This window comes from Dermacentor variabilis, chromosome 3 (assembly GCF_050947875.1).
Source record: "Dermacentor variabilis isolate Ectoservices chromosome 3, ASM5094787v1, whole genome shotgun sequence".
NCBI lineage: Eukaryota > Metazoa > Arthropoda > Arachnida > Ixodida > Ixodidae > Dermacentor > Dermacentor variabilis.
In genome coordinates, this window is record NC_134570.1 from 140227858 (window position 1) to 140248728 (window position 20871).

The 20871-nt window shown below is 52.0% G+C and overlaps 1 protein-coding gene across 1 annotated transcript in view; it reads right to left on the reverse strand.

The window, feature by feature from the left end:
- Positions 1-20871, reverse strand: part of Atg1 (serine/threonine-protein kinase unc-51-like protein Atg1) — a 139191-nt gene that overhangs the window by 66030 nt on the left and 52290 nt on the right. Inside the window, exons 3-4 of the mRNA XM_075686412.1 lie at positions 15047-15097; positions 12306-12338 (exon numbers count right to left, since the gene is read on the reverse strand). Of these exons, the coding sequence (XP_075542527.1) occupies positions 12306-12338; positions 15047-15097 (84 nt within the window). The remainder of the gene's footprint in view (positions 1-12305; positions 12339-15046; positions 15098-20871) is intronic.

Here is a 20871-nt window from a genome sequence, read left to right on the forward strand (position 1 = left end):
ACGTGCACATTTACCTGCTCAACCCAATGAAGGCACAAAGCCGCGGTTAGCGGTGGCGCGTGATGATGACGTAAGCCGGAGCAGCCGGCGCATGTGCGCTTAATTCGCGCTTGGTTTGTTGCCAAGTGCAGCAGTGCCATCAAAAGAGCGAGCACCGCCGAATACGCGGAAAGCGCCGAGTGAGACATTGATGCACAGTGGAGCGGAGAAGGGGGCACATTTTAAGGTACACTGGCTTTCGCAGAGGCATTAAACGATGAGGCCGCAAGAGAATATAAGTACTCCCAATGTTCCATCTTGGAACATTCTCTCTCTCTCTCTCTCTCTCTAGCCAGGCGTTGCGAATGGAGAGCGAAGCCGTGGCGCACGGCGCTCGCCGGAGCGCGAACGAAAACGGCCGCCAGGACGACATGCGACCGTGGTGGGGCATCGCACGCGTGATGTTTTCGTCCTTGCGTGATGCCCAGGGACGCGTGAAGCGCTCCTTTTGTGCTCGGCCAGGGCGTCGCTCTGTTTCGAGCCGTGCGCCATACCGCTGCAGCCGCAAACAAGGGCCAGAAAGGAGCGAAGAGAATGGTCGAGGATCCGACAGGCAATGCTTGGCTATAGAGAGGGCACTCGATTCGAGGAATCGCAGAGGAAGGCCTGCGGACGCCGGCTCGACGACCAAAGGTGGCGACGCGGGAGAGAGCAGGGCGCCCTTTGTGGCCCGTTTTCGTTGGCGCGCCGCCAGGCTGCTCGCACGCACGATGAGAAATCCTATGCGCGCCGGCTGGTTCCTGAATGCCGATTTCGCGCATATTTCTTGGCACGTATGCGTCCCTGAATGAAACGCAGGCTGTAGAAGTAATAGGCTACTGCTGCCCACAGCAGAGCAAACAACTGCAATCCGAATTGTTTATATAACGCTAACATCTGATCGCGATCGGCTTATAGTTTTACTATCGAAATATATACAAAAGAACCGGTGTACGAGTCCCAACACAAAGTAATGGTAAACGGTCAGAGGATTCTTTTCACGATGCCAAATACTAAATACGCAGGAACGCCTCCGTCTGCAGACCTGCTCACGGTGCCGAGGAGGCCTTGTTCGCACAGCGGAAGCCCGGTGCACCTGCTTATTTCAACAAAGGCACCGCAAGTGCGCCCCGAAGTCCAGTCTCAAACACGGCGGCGCCCGGATTGTGCTCACGTGTGTGAAACCAGGCAGGCTCACGTGGAAACCCTCGCTACACGCATACAGCGCAGCACCCTTTCGGCAGACGCTTCAGCTGGTCGTTCCGAGCCAATTTCCAAGGGGGCGAGCTCACAACGGGCTTGACTTGGGCAAATCGAAGTACAGCATGACAAACTGCGTCATAAACATCAGTCGGGTGAAACGTCGCCATATTTTGCGCACATTGCTGCCGCCAGCTCTTGCCTGACGCGGGTCTTACTAACGCCCTTGCTTGAACAGTGTGCCATGAACAGCAAGTTTCTTTTTTTTTTCTTCCTTTCTTGGTGCTGGAATATCAGCGCTCCATTCCATGGACTACAGAAGTGTAGTCGCAGTACGCCTTGAATCCCCACGCTCGCGCCTTGCAGTGCTCCAAGTTCAGGGTCAACCTACGGGCACAAGCGCTACGAATGACGATGTGTCGGGGATTTAAATAGAAGGTGGACGAACGGGATATTGGATCGTCATCATCGGCCTATTTTTATGCCCACTGCAGGATGAAGGCCTCTCCCAGAGATGTCCGATTTCCCCCGTCTTGCACTAGCTAGCTGATTCTAGCCTGTACCTTCGAATTTCATAATTTCCTTGGCACCCATTCTGTAACTCTAATGGGCTACCGGTTATCTACCCTACGCATTACACGGCCTGGCCAGCTCCGTTTCTCTTTCATATAAAATAATAGATGGCTTACAAACGCCTTACACGGTTGCCAAGCGACGCTCGGGATTCTTGAACGAGACCTTATCCCACCTATACGGGCAGCTGTGGCCTGTGTTACAATATTCCGAGTGACGACAGCTATAAACGGCAAGCCAAAAGGGCAACGGATGAAGATGACGCACTGAACAAACAGGCGGAAGACGAAACAGCAGACGGTCAAGAGAAAAAAGCAACAGGAGGAAAACCATCACGGAGAAGCAAACATCCGTTTCTGAGACAAGAAAGGAGGCAAAAGGCGGCCTGCAGCAGCAGCACAACACGCCGCACAGAAACAAGCACACGCTGCGACGTCACCGAATGACCCGGCGCACAGTGTACATATATGCCATATACGCATGCAGTTAGGACCTATACAAAACAAAATTAAATTATGGGGTTTAACGTGCCAAAACCACTTTTTGATTATGAGGCACGCCGTAGTGGAGTACTCCGGAAATTTCGACCACCTGGGGTTCTTTAACGTGCACCTAAAGCTAAGTACACGGGTGTTTTCGCATTTCGCCCCCATCGAAATGCGACCGCCGCGGCCGGGATTCGATCCCGCGACCTCGTGCTCAGCAGTCCAACACCATAGCCAACCTAAACAAAAGCGCCCCTCCCCCCCCCCCCCTTCCCCCCCCCCCCCCCCGCTGGAAAGCTACGAACTGTGCCTTGATCGTGCGCCACATCGCGGTGTTCACAACGTAGCCCCATGCCTACACCACCAGAACACCGCAAAAAGCGAAACACCTGCAACGACGCGAGTTGGACGGCTAGAATGGTGTTCTACTGCGCACCGCGGCGCGGTGTAGAGAATTGCACGCTCAAAAAGAGAGAACAAGAAACGAAAAAAAGGCAACACCAGAGGAGTCCTCTGCCGCACGGCGTATCGAACGCGCTGTAATGCGCGTGGAGGCCGCTGCGCAGATGCGTTTTCGCACCGCGCGGCCACCTTCCGTTGGCAACACGCTATCTCGCCACGAGGCGACGACTTCGAGCGAGGGTGCGTCGCGGGCGCCACCGAGCGCGGTCCAAAGGCAGTTCTGCCGCTGCGCGTACAACCCATTCACCCAAACTGCCGCGCGGGGCAGGTGCATGCAAGACGCAAACAAGCGAGCCCTTGCCCGTTATCTGGAATGGGGGCTGTCGGCCGTGCGCAAGTTTTGCCCCCCGAAAGTCCGTTGTGCACGACGTATCTCTCCGTCTGTTTGTCAAGGACGGTTAAGTGCGCAACGCGTCCGATTACCGTAACGGGAGGAAGAGCACCGCGCAATGTTACGTTCGTGGCGCGATCGACACGTGGCAGCACGGTCGCTAATGAGCCAACGCGGCTCGGCAAGGCGGAGCGTGCGCGATATGTACACCACGGGCTTGCTCGAGTCTGTAAAAAGGTCAAAGAATAAGCTGCAGAAGAAGGCAGCATCGAGAGCCATCCCGCCAGCAAAGACGGATTCGCTTTGCTGGTGACGACTAGAGAAATGCAGTGCTAGAACAATTGCCAGGAAGAGCGAGGCATGAGCGGCGCTGCGTCCACGCAACGTTGGGCCGGCGACAAGTAACGCAAATATTCGAGTCGACCTGCCTGGACGAGTCGCAAATATTCAGAAGTCGACCTGCCTTGCGAAGGTTTTCGTACACCGAAGAAATCTTGAGACCAAATTGTTAATTTCGTTTTGAAAACGAACGGTCAATGCCGTCTGAGTCTGACCGGCTTAACGTATCAGCTTTTCAAGGATTTGATGCGTCCGTTTCGAGCGCCACTTGCGAAGGAAAATGAAATCACCTCGCTTTGACGCGCAAATTCCGGCGGGCATTCACTGCTATCACAAACTAAATATTGGAGGCAGCGAGCGTGCGTACAATCATTTCCGTACAGACGATCATCTATGTCTCGGTACGTGCACGGTGCCGAAACATGATCTCATGGCGTTTCCATGCGACCGTTGAAACGCGACAGATACACCAGGACACCGCTATCAGGGCCACCTGCAGCATTTTTAACAGCACAGGAAAGCTATCACACTCGCAAAATGAATGCCGGTCACCTAACCATTTCCACCAGAGAAATAAATATTCCGCGATGACGACTTGCCGGGAGTACTGATCAAGTTCAGCTAGGACATTCGTCAGCAAGCTGCTGATCGCGAATTGACTGTCCTTTGAGAGTGAAAACATGGCCGTGCTCCCACCTTCGGAGCCATCTCTTCTCAGGCCAGACTGCACTGGAGTGCGGTCCCACCTATCTGTGGACTCGCTTTGGTGCGGCACACCACACATGTTCAAGCCTATACATAAAAGGAAAAGCCTCTTCTGCCGCACTCCTAAGTGCGCAGGCCGTGTCAGCTGATGCTCGCTTTTTTTTCCCCGCGAATGAGCAATTAACAGAGAAAGCGCAGGTCAGGTGCTATTGGGCGGCGTGACTATGTAGATAGCCGGGAGATCCGAACAAGCGAACGAGTTGAAAACGCAAGTCAAACCTTTCTCTCTTTCTCTATCGAAGCTAAAGTGTCAACAGCCTTGTTGTCGCGTGCTCTTACACGACCCAAGGAAAGAAACGTCGCGAAAGGAAAGCAGACCGTGCGAGTCATTCTTTTTTTCCGTCAACAAGCTGCTAGCCCTTTTCTTCCGGCGACAACCACGTGACGACGACGCGGACCATCCACATTTATGTACTGAGAACATCCGCGGACGAAAACGTGGCGCCATTACTATGTGGGCGAAGAAGCCACGCAGTTTTGAACCACGACGGCATTTATAAATTACGAGCCCCATCAAAGACAAACAAACAAACAAACAAACAAACAAACAAAAAAAAGAAGAACGCGGCCGGTGCATATACCATTTTAAAGCGGGTATATTTACCAGCTCATTATTTTGGAAATTCAGTTGCTGCGATTACTACGTTGTGGGTTCGAGAAAGCCACCACATGGAGATGCGGCTGGATCGGGAATCATCTAAGTAATCATTCAGTGAGGCAAATTCGATAACTGTACATGAGCCACATCCAATGCGGAACGAAGGACAATGCATGCCGCTATCTGCACAGACAAGTTAGAACAACCCTCGATCTGCTCGGGAACTCTTCTGCCTTACAAATAATACGTTTATCTTTCCTATCTTCTTTTTTTCGTCAGACAAGGGTGTCAACACGCCAGTGAACAAACAGTCAAGGAATAAAATTTCCTCGGAATTTTTTATTCAGTCGCAACTCGTTCCGCGAAGAATCTTTCTTCCGTCCCACTTCTCTGCGCCAACAGCATCAATTTTCCCCAGAGCATAGCTATACCACGTCCCGCCCGATAACCGCTGCAACTTGATACCACGGCTCGAAGGGCATCCAGCCGACAAAGACTATTGCAAGTGCGCTACTTCGCTAAATTACAATCGCAGCAGCGTCCGTCTTCTCATCGCATCCGGGAGCATCTCTGCGCATCACGTAACCCACGATGTGCCCCGCCGCGCAAGTGCTCCCAGAGATACGCATACGTGCCAAAGGCGCAACCAGCACGCTTTGAGCAAGCCGACCTTCATACGGGAGTGGAGGAGCAGAAAAAGAACACACAGCCGCGGAGTGGACAACAGAGAAAGCGGGAGACAGGTTTGCCAAGACTTCCCCGAATGACTCACGCACAAGTCTTCGGAGACTGGCCGCAGGTTGCGGGCGCTCGTATATGCAAATAAAAAATCCCCGCCTCGCGCGCGAGCACCGCTTTTTCTTCCCGGTGCAGCAAGCGCCGTCATCATCTTCTCATTCCGCACACACGCACGGTCGTTATGGTCTCTCTGCCGCGCTCCTGTTTTGTGCTTATTTTCGAAGGAGCAAGCACGCGAAATGGAGATTTACGGCGAAGCTCGGTCCCGAATACAGCGTCGGGGACAAAAGCGACGGCGGACCGCGAAAAGACAAGCGCGGCCGTAAATAACGGCGAGTTCTAGATTAGGGGACGCAAGCCGCGGCCCTGTCGTCGTCGCCTATAATCTAAAGACTTCTCTACAAGCGACGCGTGGTTTGCGCGCTGGCCACGACGCCGACCGCCGATCGGTGAAACGACCTCCCCTTTTACCGAGGTACAGGCGTAGATTTAAGTGGTGCTGAGAATGGACAGACAGAGGCGCGAGCACGCACTTGGGAGTGAATTTTTGTTGGTTCGCTTCGAGAGCTCGTCGCCGGCAGCTCGTCTCACGGTACACAACTGTTCTATGGTGGGCCGGGGCATTTACACCTCGCCACCGTAATAGTTAAAGGACAAAAAAAGAAAGAAAGAAGGCAGTGAAACAGGGGATGACAATCGCATCGAAACAACAGCGTATAACCGAGCCTGTGGTTGTTACGACGCATGCCATTTACTGCGTGCATAAGCCGTCACTGTTGGAAGTCTTCGATTGCTTTTAACGTAAGAAATGTCAGGACGAATAATAATAATAGTAATAATAATAATAATAATAATAATAATAATAATAATAATAATAATAATAATAATGATAATAATAATAATAATAATAATTTACTGAACTGTTCAATTAAAACCTACCACCTTCGGCCGATGGGCCCCGCACTTATAAATTCAAAGCATCAGAAATAATACCTAATGTGGAAATAAAAGGGAAGCAACGTAATAGCGCCATAAATAATCACAATCCGCAAGCTATACAGTAGTAGACGCTTGCATACCAACCTACAAGGAAATAATCGTATACATTAAACCTCCCTACCTAAGATTTTCGCCACACAGACGCGAGACGCGATAGGCTAAGCTATACACGACGCAACTGTTAATAGCGGCGAGGACGGCGCGCAGCTTTCTTCACGTGCGCCTAATGGCGACACCCTCCATACAGTGTGGCGCTATGGAATCGCTCGGCCCATTTTCCGTGCGACGGGCAGCCTTCGAAACAAGCGCGGGCGCTGCGTCTGTCTCTCCCTCGCGTCCGAGGCAGCGCGCTAACTTTCGCCCCGCCGTGCTTGCCACACAGCGTCGCCGGTTTCCAAACGCACGGGGAGCGGCCGGATCCCTCTGGGCCAACGGGCGTCGCGAGTGTTCGCACAAGCGAACAGCAATGGCGTGCGACACCAACGACGTGCGCGAACTGCTGAACTACATAGAGTATTTCAGGGCCGAACGCGCTTCTGCGGACGCCGCGACCTCGTTAACGTAGTTAATGAGGCACGGCCTGCGGGCAGCGCGGCCGGTTCGCCGAAAAGAGGGGGGCGCCGGAATTGAGGCTCGTCGAGTTCCCTTGACACGACGCGCGCGGGATTAACGGCCGGGATCGTCGAAGCCATCCGCGAGGGATTACGCACCCCGCGCACCATCGCGGCGTCTCGAAGGTAATGCGCACACGCTGCGGTCGCAATACATTGTGGTTCGAGTAAGTCACAAAGATCGGCGCACAAAGTACGTGGACGGAAACCACGTGTACCCGGCGGTACGGGGATGCGCGCGCGAGCAAGCGGCCGATGGTGAAAACCAGAAGCAACTTGTTTAACGACACCCGACTAGCTGAGAGTGACACACGAGGATGGGCGACAGCGCAACGTGCCCCCTTCGGTCTTGTGCAACTGTTAACGCGCGAATGTGCATTAGTCAGGGCTGGTGTCGCCGCTGCATGCTTTCGGGTCGACGGAAAGGTCCCACTCTTTCCCACACACTGAAAGTGCCGCATGTGGAAACCATGTGATGGAAACTGTAGCTTTCGGCACGCTGCACCCACTGTTGTGCGGGGCAAGACCCTGACACAGTAGTGTCACGTATTAAAGCAGCCTTTTTTATTATTATTAATATTACTGGGATGAAATTTATAACCGTATGGGGAGTGAGAAAAACACAAAAACAAAAGTTGCAAAGAAGCTTGACTATAGCCTTCACTCCCGATAAATAAGGCATGCAGCAGTGGAATACATTGTATACAATTTTTATTGATACTAATAACATGAAAAAATAGGAAGAGTACAGCCGGAGTTAGGGTTCCCATTTTAATTTATGGGTTTCGAAAGGAGGCCCCAGAAACGTGACGAAATTACAACCGGTAACGCTTCCGCACAGCGAATCCAGCTTACCTGCCTAACTAAAAATAGAAACTACGCAAGAGGTTAACTGCTCGAAAACCTAAGATGCGGGTGTTTCGAAACAAACGGCTGCGCCACGTGTTCTATTCGCCGAACGTTTCTGTGTGGCAGCTTAGTCATTCATTGTAACAATAGTTAGCCTTAGCCAATTAACCTGGAAAGCGTAAAATGAGGAAAAATCGTCGCAGGTGGACCTCGCCGAAGCCGAGCTTCTGCGGAAACACGCCCCGCTTTCACCGAATCTCAACCACTAAGCATGCGGACGAACCCTGCAAATACCGATGCAAAGTGTTTCCGCGTGAACGATAGGGATCAAAAAGTGGAGCATTGCCGAAAATTTCCAGAAAGGAAGCTTCGTTCCTGCACCTGTACGTACTGTCGCGTGCAACAGTAGCAGACACACATCATTTTTCGAAGCGCGATTGGTCATCACTTGAGGGAGCTGTTACCGAAAATTCCCGCTTAAGGCGCAGTCGTACATCTGAGAAAACATCCTCATGTAAGATACAACGGCGACATCCTTGCTACAAGCAGCAAAAACTGAGGTAGGGCAAGGTCCGTTACCTTTGCCCGCAAGGGACGAACGAGGAGACGGCGAACTAAAGGGCCGTACGATTTTTGTTGGCCCACACGAAGCCAACAGACAATGACGCCAATGAAGAAACCGTACGAACCATACGAAGCCAATGGAGTGACCAGATCAAGAAGCGGACAACGAAGCCCCGCTTTCTGTTGTCTCGCTTCGTATGTCTGTACTGATACAGTTAAGATAGCTGAAGCAGAAGACGGAATGGAATTACGAAGAGCCGAAGTCGGTGTGTATGTAAGCGGGGTTATACACACACGCACGCACCTGACCTGGTACAGCATGGGGCGCCGCAGGTGCGGCGCTCACACTTCTACCAGCCGCCTCGACGGCGAGCACGACAGCTGGTTCTTGCCGCGAGTTATGACACACGCTATTACGCGTCCGACCCGCTGCGATGATGCAGTGAGCGCACTGTCGACGCACGTGTCTCGCTCGCGAGTGACGCCCACGCTCGTTTCTATAGAGATGACGAGCCGAAACCTTACAGCGAAGGAGCGGTATACAACCGGGAAGAGAGAGAGAGAGAGAGCACTCACTTTCCTCTGCAACGAAGCCGCTTATAGCCAAACGAGCTTATCACGAACACTTTTTCTCCCCTGTTGCGTAATTGAGTATTTCGCGCCGCCGCAATTCCCCACTCGTGCAGTATTCGCAGAGGCAAATTCCGACCGGCATGATCGGCGGATCGACTTTGCCGCGTCAGATTCGTTACGGCTTGCCACGGGGGCATCGGCTCGAAATGATGCAGGCTATCGATAAGTTTGTCTCTGCACCCCCCCCCCCCCCAAAAAAAAAAAAAGGAGACGTCAACGTAAATCGTCTCGACTAGCTCTTTACCGAAGCGCCTCCCATACGCCGAGGTCGCGCGTGACCGCTCGCGACAGGAACACGTAAACCCCAAACTCGGACCCGCACTCGTGCGGAACGTTGCCAGGAGACCCGACGCTGCGCCGGGTGGACCGAGGCATAGTAGAGTCGCCTGAACGGCCCGGCCGATGAGACGGCGAAAGTCATTCGGATGCAACCCTGCAACGCCGCGACCTATGCACATGCACGCAGAGAACGAGCTGCAGGGCGCGCACTAAGCTAACGCCAGCAGTAGAATAACAGTGTGTGCGCACGAACACTTGGTCGCATATTGCGCAACGTTATCGGCCTTTTGGTGAGGGAAAAAAATAAAAACGCCAGAAATGTTCTACGGAGGCTAGCGAGCAAATGAGCGCGCGCCAAGTGCATCAGCACCTGTCCCAACAATGCAGAAAGCAGTACAAAAGCAGAGCTTAAATGCAGACGTCATTAGCGTCACGTAAAATTCAAACACACTCCGTCGCTATAGTAATCTGAAAAAAAAAAAGGGGGGGGGGGCGGGCACGGAAAATATGCGCAGGATTTACCTTCCACCACGCGATTTCATCATTTCCTTTTTTTTTTTTTTTCTTTAGGCATCGCATTTCGATGGCTTCCGAACGAGGCGCAGCGGGACCAATGGCGGGCCAAAAAGGGCCTGCCGGGACAAATGATCCGGAACAAACAGTGACTGCAGCGAACCTGTACAATAAATAGCATAAAGAGCGGGACATAAAACTCGGTAATCCAAGTTCTGGAAATCGTTGTCCTCCCCTCCAGCCCTTCTCGCAAGTACGCTATCGCGCGCATGTGGCTCGCGACACGCACGGATACAGTGTATGCACTTTCCGGAAGTGCGCCGAACCCCCGTTGGGCGGGCAGATATTTGGGGTCGCGTAACGGCCAAAGTCGTCAGCTGCGTTCACACAGGCGCAAATGGGTTGTCGCACGCGCGAGGCTGGCGACGCACGCGGGAAGCAGCGAGCGACGATTTTAGTCAAGCACCCCATCGCAATTTTTGTATAAAGCTTTTTTTTTTTTAGCTGCACCAAATTCAAAAAGAAAGTGTCTGACAGCACAATTCTAAACCTTGAGCTAAACGACTCATTGAGGAGACCAAAAACGCAAGTCCGGTGCAGTCTCACGGGCGTTACTATTGAGCAATGTTGGCACATTATACACACATTTGCCATCGCTGCTAGATGGAACGGTATATAGCAAAATAACGCTCCTACTTTTCATCGCTCTGCGGATGCTCCATCCGTTCGGACACCAGTGCTATACACTGGGAGTGCGCTGAACAGCAAGCAAAAAAAAAAAAAAAAAAAGTAAAAAGAAAAGTTTACTGGAGACGGATTCCACATTAAATGATCTCGCTCTCTTAAGCCGTACGGAGCTTCTAATCCAATAATCAACGTGGAGGTTGCAAAAAAAAAGAAGAAGAAGACTACGAGATTGAATTCAAGGCTCAGACTTCGCGGGAGTTCGGTTTTCTCGCAAATCCCGCAGCCCGTAAGCTTTCTTGTGGCCGACTGCAAGAACGTCGTTTCAGAACAGGTGCCCGATGGTTGGCGACGCTGCGATACTATGCAGTGCAACATGCAACTGGTGGACGAGCCGCAGTCCACCCTTCTTCGAACGTTCGCGCTGTTGCGCGGCCACTGACGGGCACAAAATAAAGCGCACGTCCCCGCTTTCTCTCACGTGCGTGCCTACGCACTGCACCAAAGCATCATTCGTCAGATTTACAGCTACGAAAACTGTCACGCCGCTACCACTGCGGAGCGGACGAAATGGCGGCGCCGATATTTATCGCTTGCCGCGATGCCGTCCGCTAGGCGGTGCATCAAGAAAGCCTCCGTATAAGGCTATATCCGAGTGCTCTGTTCAGGGTCCAAATCGGGGCACACATCTGCCCGCAAGCGTGGTTGGTTACGGCTGCCGGAACGCAGGATCCACCGGGCTTTGGACTGCCGTGTCGCGTAAGAGGTTAGCCGCAACGCAAAGCAGCAATCGCGAAGGACCTGCCCTCGAGCAGCTTTCACCGTGCCATCGCTTTATCGGCCTCCTATTCCACACCGTGCGATTGAAAAGCATTGCTTTGTAATATACCGCAACAAATAGGTGCACTCCGCGCTTCCAAACAGTGTTGATGTGCCAAAACCATCCCGTGTACGCACAGAAACGGCATTTACAAACACGTCGGCACGCGCTGGACGCCACCTCGGTGTTTCGTAGCCCGAGCGTCTCCCTCGCATCCCGTGGTCAGTCGTAACGAATACGGCGCGACCGACGGGATACGATAGTCAAAACAGACACTGCGGCGAATGAACTCGACTCGTTTCGCGTGCGCAAAGTAGTACGTGCACTCCCCCCACCACAGTGCATGCACCGCCCGCATTGACAGTATACGCCGCACGTGCGAGCGCTGAACGAAGAGCGACTTTACCCTCGCCCGAGTAAAGGTCTATCTAAGACGGAGGAGCGGCTTCTACTCCGTCTCTATACGAACACTCTGCTGTGCCCGGCAGCGCTCAAACATTTTGATCGTTCTTTCACGGGCAGTTGTCCGCACTGTGCGGAGACATCTTCGGACATCTACCACATGGTGTGGGCCTGCCCATCTAACCCAGCTATTGCCCCTCACCCAAACCCCACTCGGGAGGACTGGGAGGCGACCCTGCTCGGCTGCTATGACCTGCAGGCCCAAAGGGCCTTGGTCGAGCGCGCCCGGGCAGCGGCCGACGCCACTGGGGTCCCGTACTAGGGATTCCACCCAGTATTTTAAGGGCCGGGCCCCTAAGGACCGGCCCATGTGCGTGCCTCCATGTGCTTCTCGTCTGAGAGCAATAAAAGTTTTTCAACAACAACAACAAGAGCGACTTACCTCCATGACGAGATGAACATGGTGGGCAGTTTCCTATAACAAAAAGAAGAAAGGGGTTGCGTGAGGTTACAGCTCAGAAAGCCTGCGTGCAGTTTCCGCAGAATAGCGGCTAGCAGCTATGGGCAACCAGCGCCGAAGCTTCGCCTGCCAACAGCAGCGCCGTAACACACAGCCTAGCCAGAGGCGGACACAGTTTTCAGTAGCACACGCTGCGATTTCGTGTCAGCGAATTCGCCGATCATCTCGAGACACACTTTTCATGGCTCCTCCCATGACAGGAAACCGACGAGCTAGGACGCAGCAGCGCATGCGCTCAGTGCAACGCGCATGGCATGGCTGAGCGCATCGGGCAAAGCAAACGTTCAATACAAGCGCACGCCTGTTATCGTAAAATATGTTGTGCGATCTTCGTAGACGCCTTACCGGACGGTGTAAGCATATTTTGCCTCCATACTAAACTGTCGTAGCGCCCTCTTGCCAACGCTGGTTCCCCTCCCTATACGGTGCGCCTTTCGCATCACCTGTCAGTTCCTTCGTTTTTTCATTTTTTTTTTTTGTTCCCCTCAGTGGGCTATATTCTCTGCTCGATATAACGTTGCATCCGTTACTCTCCCAAGAGAAAAAAAAAAGCAGAATTAGAAAAACAAAGCGCCATCTATATGCACTCGCATTTCATCACGCCGACAGGAGAGCGGTTATATAAAAGACACATTGTGCAGCGCAAAGGCCTTGATTTATAATTATACCGGGTATCACGCTCTCGACGAAAACATCACAGCGCAACCCGAGCGACTTCTGGTTCCTGCGAACACCGAAGGCCTCCGCAGCGATACTTCCGCCGTGGCGCTTCCTCTCGGGCCAATCACGCGCAAGGAAACACGACGTAATTCAAGAAGCCGGCGCGAAACATCGCGAGCCTTTATACTTGGACGGCGCCGAACTGTACGAGCGGCTGTAGCCGCCGCGCATTCCTTGACGTGCCTTACCGCTCGGCTATCACTCTCTATTCACTGTTTTCTCCACTACTCTTTTTATCCCTTTCCCCTTACCTGTACAGCGCTGTGGAGGTGCCCTCGCACGAGAGGCAGTAACGTCGCTGTACTTATCTCTTCTATTTTCTCTTTTAAAACCACTCATCATTTGCACGTTTGTTCGCTTCGCTTCTGTCCAACACGAGGTTCGCCTGTTTTTCCGCGACGCGCGCTCACTGTCGCCTCTGTGCGGCCGCACGACGCTCTGACGACCACGGGACACGAATTGGCCGATTTGCCAGCTGCGTCGCGCCGGACGGAGGACGCCAGCAACGTGCCAGGGAGCTCGCAAAGGCAACACTTACGACGCCAGAAGAAACAAGATGAAATATACCGAGAAAATTTGCGCAGCGAACTGTCTCGGAAAACTGAACACGTACAAGGCGCAAGAACGCGAGGCACACACACAAGGAGCTCATGCTACCGCGGCCGGCTCATTCGGCGACTGCGGCAATAGACGTCCCGCCGAAATCTAGAGAAAGCCATTTCCCTAAACCCACACAAAATGAGAACAATCGTTTATTACAATCTTTTCTTTTTTGAGCTAGTTGGACACAGGCTTAGATGTGTAACGTGATTACGTTGTTGTCTCAGTTTTCCTATTTATCATTCAACTGCGGCCGCAAATCAATGACATGGGCCTGGAATGTGCCGCGAAGAAAAATCCGCCCGTCGTGAGCTAAAGTATACGGACCATGGATTGCAAGATGTTTCCAGTGCACTGAACTGCAGTTTGCGCACGTTAATTACAAATAAATTTCAGTTTTATCGGCGATCCTGTGGTCCGCATGCTTCTGCTCGCGCGTATCCGTGCCTCGCGTCCTTGTACGTGTTTGTTACCTCCTGAGCAGAATAATTAAGGATAAGTATAGGCGACCGAAATTTCTTGGCGCAAGGAGTAACCGGAACACTGCGTGAGCGACACCGCGCATGCGCGGAACCGAACCCGGCCCGAGTTACTTATGAGCAATGCACACCTGACAGCTTCCACAAACTCCGCGTCCGCTTTTTCCAGACAACGTGCCCCGATAGACGAGTACCTGCTCAACCGGGGCTGAATGCACGGGCTAGTTCAAACATCCGAGGCTTTTCTATAGGACTGCAAAGGCGCAAATACGTCATCAGACTACGAGATCACAACAATTTAAATATTGACAAAGAAACGCGCAAAATGATCTCTCTTTCTTTTCACTATTCCTCGTGCCATAGCACTTCGTCAACAGAACTGTTCTCGCGCGAGACACGGACGAAAGAAAGGGCGTATTGCTATAGAGAGAATTTTTTTTTTTATGTCTGAATTCTGATAAGCACGGGCTTGATTAAATATTTACGTATACTTCGCAGTGACCACGTAGTAGTATCGTACACGGTCACTGCGAACGAAAACAACTACCGAACGTATTCGGAACACAGCTGCGCCACTCACCAATCGAACTACATTGCAGGGCACAGGTCACGCGTGTTCCGGATACACTCGGCGGCTCGGTTTGGCTGTTCTTTTCCGCGCAACCTGCCCTCTTAACCGTTGATCTTACATATGGCGTTCCACGGCCGAACAAAATCACTCACTGAAGCGCTTTTCGTCCGTTCGTGTACAGTATTTTGTCTTCGTGGTCAAGTTACACATCTTTGAAGCGACACATCTTACGCGGAATTGTCGATAAAAGAGAGAGAGAGAGAGAGAGAGAGGAAATGGAGATGGCAGCCCACCTTGCAGTCGAGCAGGGCGACCACGTTTTCGTGATGCAGCTCGGACAGCTCCTGCGCAGGGAAAAAAAAAAAAAAAAAAAACGCCATGAGAGGGCGGCCGGCACGGGCGAAATCCGTGTCAGACGCTCACAAAAGGCGCCAGTGCACATACGGCGAGGAAGGCACCCGCCGAATAGCGCCGCTTCTTCGGCCAGCGCGTGGTCCGGCGCGGTTTCACGTGTCACGCAACAATGCCCCACCACCCGGCCGCCGTAAAAGGATGTCATCGAAATGCGTGCCGCAGCACGTTGCGCGTGCGAAAGAAAGACCCTCCCCAACGTACAAACTTAACCGGCGTGCCGCGTGACTGCAATATATGCTGCCGCATGCACTGTCGTTTCTCTCTGTTTTTTTTTTTTAATTTAATTTATATACACGGCGATCGCCGGAAACGCGAAGAACTCGACCCGGCACAGTCCTTGCGCGTGACACACATCGGCGGATCGAAGCAAGAGCACGTTTACATGCGCGCTGCGGAGCCCTCTCTGGAGGGAGCCATGGAGAAGAAATGTAAATGCAAAAATGTGTATATACTTTACAACAACAAACACTACATAATGAAGAAGAAGAGAGTACGACGTATGTTGGATTTGCACAGTGTATTTCACTGACGTCTCGGCCGGTGGACCAGCCTTTGTCAAAGTGACACTTCTATATCGCTTTGACAAAGGCTGGCCCACCAGCCGATATGTCAGTGAAATATACTGTTCAAATCCAACGTACGTCGTACTCTCTTCTTCATTTTACTAGCGGGGCAGCGTGATTTCCACACACACACACACACACACACACACACACACACACACACACACAAACTATATATATATATATATATATATATATATATATATATATATATATATATATATATATATATATATATATATATATATATAGAGAGAGAGAGAGAGAGAGAGAGAGAGAGAGAGAGAGAGAGAAAAGCACTCGCCCCGCTACCAAGGCTCCTCGCACACCGCTTGGCTTCTTGGGGAGCGCTATCACGCCTGCCGTTTTATTTCCTGGATTATCCATCCCCGTCTATAGATAGAGTCGCTGTTCCTAGTATTGTAGAACTGAGACGTACTCTTACAGCTGAAATTTGTTTTCTTGTTCTTCGGCGTCCCTCGAAGTAACCTACAAGCGAAGCGCCAAACAACAAACAGGTAGACCGCTCACCTTAAGGAAAAAAGGAATGACTAAAATGCGGTCAAAGTAAGACCAGATTGTGGCGTTTCACGTCGCAAGTCAATACGCGGTCTGCAACGTGCCGTGTTGTTGGCGGCTGCGGAATAATTTCCGCAGCCTGGTTTTGTTTAACGTGCCCCCCCCCCAATAAAGAAGAACGCGAGCCTTCTTGCACTGAGATCCCCGTCGGACTGCCGCAGCGTGGCGGGTGAGGGAATCAAATGCGCTGCAGTTTATGATCCTTTGACTGTCCCCCGAAATACCCTTCTATCAGCACTGTGCTATATAGACACGCAGCCAGTGGAGAAAAGGTCAGCGCCAGAGGCGCTTTCCATCAAAGCACTAAAAGTCCGCCAGTCAAGTTCGAACCAAGGCATCCACAAAAGCTGACACTGCTAAAGAGATCATTAGAGCTCGGCACGTCATCGCTTCCTTATTTTGTTGAACTTTAAAAACACTTCCTTTTAAAAAAAAACTTCGTTGTTTACTTTCCTACCGATCCTTCACTTCCTGCTTATCAAATGGTCCTCCCCCCCTCCCCCCCAAAGCCCCCTTAATGCCTGCTCTGCATGGAAGCTCCCCGACACAATTTTCATCCATTATTTATATAAAAAAATGGCTGGCACGAGCTTTCTATCTCTCCCCTCTTTTTATTTCCCTCTCTCCTCGTGAGCGCCATCAGCCGACGGCAGCGCCATCGCGGCGGACCGTACATAGCCCGTCTGCCGACGGAACGAGCGACCGGCGAATTTCTCGGAATCCTTTTCCCACCAAACTCCGGGAGGGAGGCAGGGAGGGCGGCGGTGCCGAGAAAGTAGCGCGACCGTCGTCCGCACCCCGCTTGCTGACGCACGCGGAAGAGCCCGGGAGATTCACTTGGCGACATGCTATATAGGGCGATGCCAACGGTGCCTGCACTGCCGGTTGGATGCTGTGCAGGCAGAGACAGAGCGCGTCTGCGCGCATACCTGACGGAAAGGACCGAAAATGGCGAGGGGCGACTGACACACAGAGGCATTGTTTCAGCCTCCGCGCTTCCGCGTCCCTCACTGTTGTCGGCAAGACAAGACGAAAGCGCGACGCACTTGCAGCTCGCGCTTGAAACACGCCCGCGAACTCGACGCTCTCGAGACTCGATGCGTCGTTTCGATAATTTGTACCAAAGTGTTAAGCAAAGAACGAAGATACGAGGAGGTCAACGGAGATCAACGAGCGCATATTTTTTTTAGGACGAGGATCGATATATGCAGAAACGAGTAGTGGGACAACGCTCGTTCTGCAAGAGCGGTGTATAGAATTTTTCAATGGCAAAGCAGTTCACTTCCGCTCGCTGTCCACACCGCTGCTATATCTCGGTCATCGTACTGAAATTCCACGCTCGTACGTCTTCATAGCATAACGTGAACCGACTGGAGCCCGACGAAGAATTACAGGCTCTACGAGAACGGGGACAGGCTCGCTCGCCCGCGTTCAATGCGGCGAGCTTAATTCGCTTGCCGGCCGCGGAAGCTGATTGCGACGAGAACGGCGGACGGTAGAAAAAAAAAAAAAAAAACGAAACAATGAGGATGCTTTCAAACGGGAGCTGTGGAAGCCAAACATTAACGAGCGATGACAACGTAAGTCTTCCTGGCCACAACACATGCGATGTGCTCATCTTGTGTCGACAGAAACGCTGGCGCGCCACTAACCCGCAGACAGGCCATTCTATACGATGCACGAGCGAGAGCATTAACGCAAACACCGGTTCCCCCGCACAGCGGTACTCACAATGGTAAGGATCAAAGAAAGAGCCCAATCGCGTCACACAACGTTACCAGTACACCAGTGGCGAACGCAATGACAGGACAACAGTTGAAGGAAGCGGCGTCGACTACCAATTGGCCATTTTGTTGTGGCGACTGCCGTATGTTGCGATGGGGCGTCAAATATATAGATGAAAGGCGAAGCACGATTTATAGACACACCATTTACAGAGATGAGCGAAATAGCTGAAAACGCGCAACGTCCCGAAGATCGTCTTCCTCTTCGTTAGACCAAGGAGGTGGCTCGCCACAATATACTATGCCGATCACCAACCAATCAGCGAGGGACACAACCAGGGAAAGGAAAAGCCCACCGGCGACATTTTTCGAGTGCCGTGAACACTGAATGACAAACGGCAACCCCGAAGGTCTCGGGTCTTGTACAGTAAACACGGAAGTCTTACGAACCTCTGCCGAGCGACACAGCCCCGGAAAGCCGGGCGCCTGGCCGGTGGGGCGTTTCACCCCGTCTTATAAGACGATGGGTGTCCGACGGTGGGCATCGACCCACACACCTCCCGCAGCCGAGCCGGGCGTCCTATACTCACTGGCCCATGGCTGCGGTAACCCCGAAGGTCAATGAACGCATATCACACAATGGGGAAAAAAAAAAAAAAAAAAACATCGACCTGTGCATATGTCGCACTTTCCCACTGTAGGCCCCTTTCCATCAGGTGGGAAATGCTGCAGCATCCGTGCTGGGTACAGTGGTACCAGAGTCCTATTTTTTTTTCTCTGGTGGTACTTTAGAAACGCCGGACTTCCCTCAAATACGAGGAGCATTAGAGCAGCCGATATGGCCGCCTTTAGCCAAGAAATGGCAGCCTCTCGGAGCATCAACCTAACTACAGGTGACAACTCCAAGTCTGAAACGGCAGCGGAGAAGTGCTGTCGACGCATTCCATTGCACAGTCACGCCTAGTTAGCTCTTTTTATTGCCTTTTTGTTTTTGTTTTTGCGTGCTGACTTCCCTCACTCGTTTAACCTTTGTATTTACCGCATACGGTATAAGGTGCATCATCAAGGACGCTATCGATACTTCCAGCTTTTTGGCACTACAAGCTAAGGGGAAGAGATTGAGCCACGCCTTCAATGTGTTTTAGTGGAATCTAGTCCGGTTGCAGTTACCGAGAAGCGTTGTCAAAGAATACGCCACAGTGTGTGACGTTAGAGTTCGAAGAACTTTTGTGGCAAAGCTTTAACAACAACGAAAAAAAAATATCCCAAGGCGTTTCCTTCTATATCTATATACCAAGTAAACAAGTTGCGACGATCGCAATATACGCAAGTTCCTTTGACTCACGCAAGCTTACCACTGATTGTAACAAGGTGCAGGGCTGTCGCAGGAACACGGCCTAGCATATTTAACGAGAACGGATACGACAATATATGTGTGTCAGGGCTTTTCCTGTCCTCGCTCTGGTGCAGGAGAGAGAACTGCTCGACAGGCACTTCCTTCAATCTCCGCGAATGCCGGGGAAAAACAAAAGGAAACAAAGAGATAGAGAGAGAAAAAAAAAATACAGCTGCAGCGGCGGGCAACGTACCAGGCCAAGAAAATGTAAACACGCGGTGACAGTTACGACCGATAACGCGATACTGAGGTCAAACGAACAATGTTCGCAGCCGTGTTTTGCAGAGGGAGTCACATGCAAAAGTGTTATGCTAGATGTCCCATGCTTACGTTCCCTCGAAGCCGGGACAAACATAGCGGAAACAATGTGCCACGCTAGCCATATAGTGGCCTAAGTAACGTGGAGACAGTCTCCAACAGTAACGTGGAGACAGTCTCCAACGATATACACATGCGTGCGATATACCCTGCGAAAAGGCGCTGCCCGGCTGCGAACCGGTGCTATACCTATGTCTCACAAATGATGTTTAAGTGGAGCACAATATACCCCAGTCTTCTTGAAAAAAGAAAGAAAGGAAACATTCCTAGAGGAATTACCGCAGTATGGCCTAAGATAAACATTAGAGCGCTATAGGCTGCCCTAAAAGAGAGAAAAAAAAAAGTATATTTCGGGCGGTGAGCACCTTATGCTGAGTGTTCGAGAACTGTATGCTACAGGCTAACGTTAGACAGCGTAGAAAATATCCGCCACTTCTGTATGCAAGCCAGGAAAACGATGGAACGTGTCTTAAATGAGTGTAGTCCCGTTCCGCCCGCAGTCAAACAGGCGAGAACAGATATGCAGCTACCGGGATAGAGATGATTTAAACGATATAGCGAGGGAGAAGAGGGAGAGAATAGGGTTGGCGACATCGGTCTTGACCACGAATGCGCGCACCGCCCAACCGACGCTATTTCGACCCCTGCAGACCCCTGTACCACGCCGCGACCCAGCGGCTACGTCGTTGCACGCCGCTTACCGCACGTAACGCCGGCACTACACATCGCCTCGGCGGCAAGCTGAAATCCCACGCAGTCCTGCATGCGCGGCGGCAGATTGGACACGCGATTATATCGTGGGGGTGCATCCAGCGAGCCACGCGTAAGCCATGCGCACTGCGCATGCGCCGCCAGATGGCCAGCAGCGCGAGATCGAAGGCGAAGGTCGCGACGTGAGCGAAACGCGCGACGAGAACGAGCGACCCCCGCCTCCATAGCGCATAGAGACTCCCAACCAAGCAGGGACTAAATTTCTAAATCACCTCTCTCCACCCCCGCCTCCCCGAGTGTGGTGAGGACTGTACCAAGGAGAAACGGCAACACAATGCGGACGCTACATAGCAGCGCCAACTTACATAACGAGAAAAAGAGAAGGAGGGAATGATTCGCCACGGCAAGGAAGG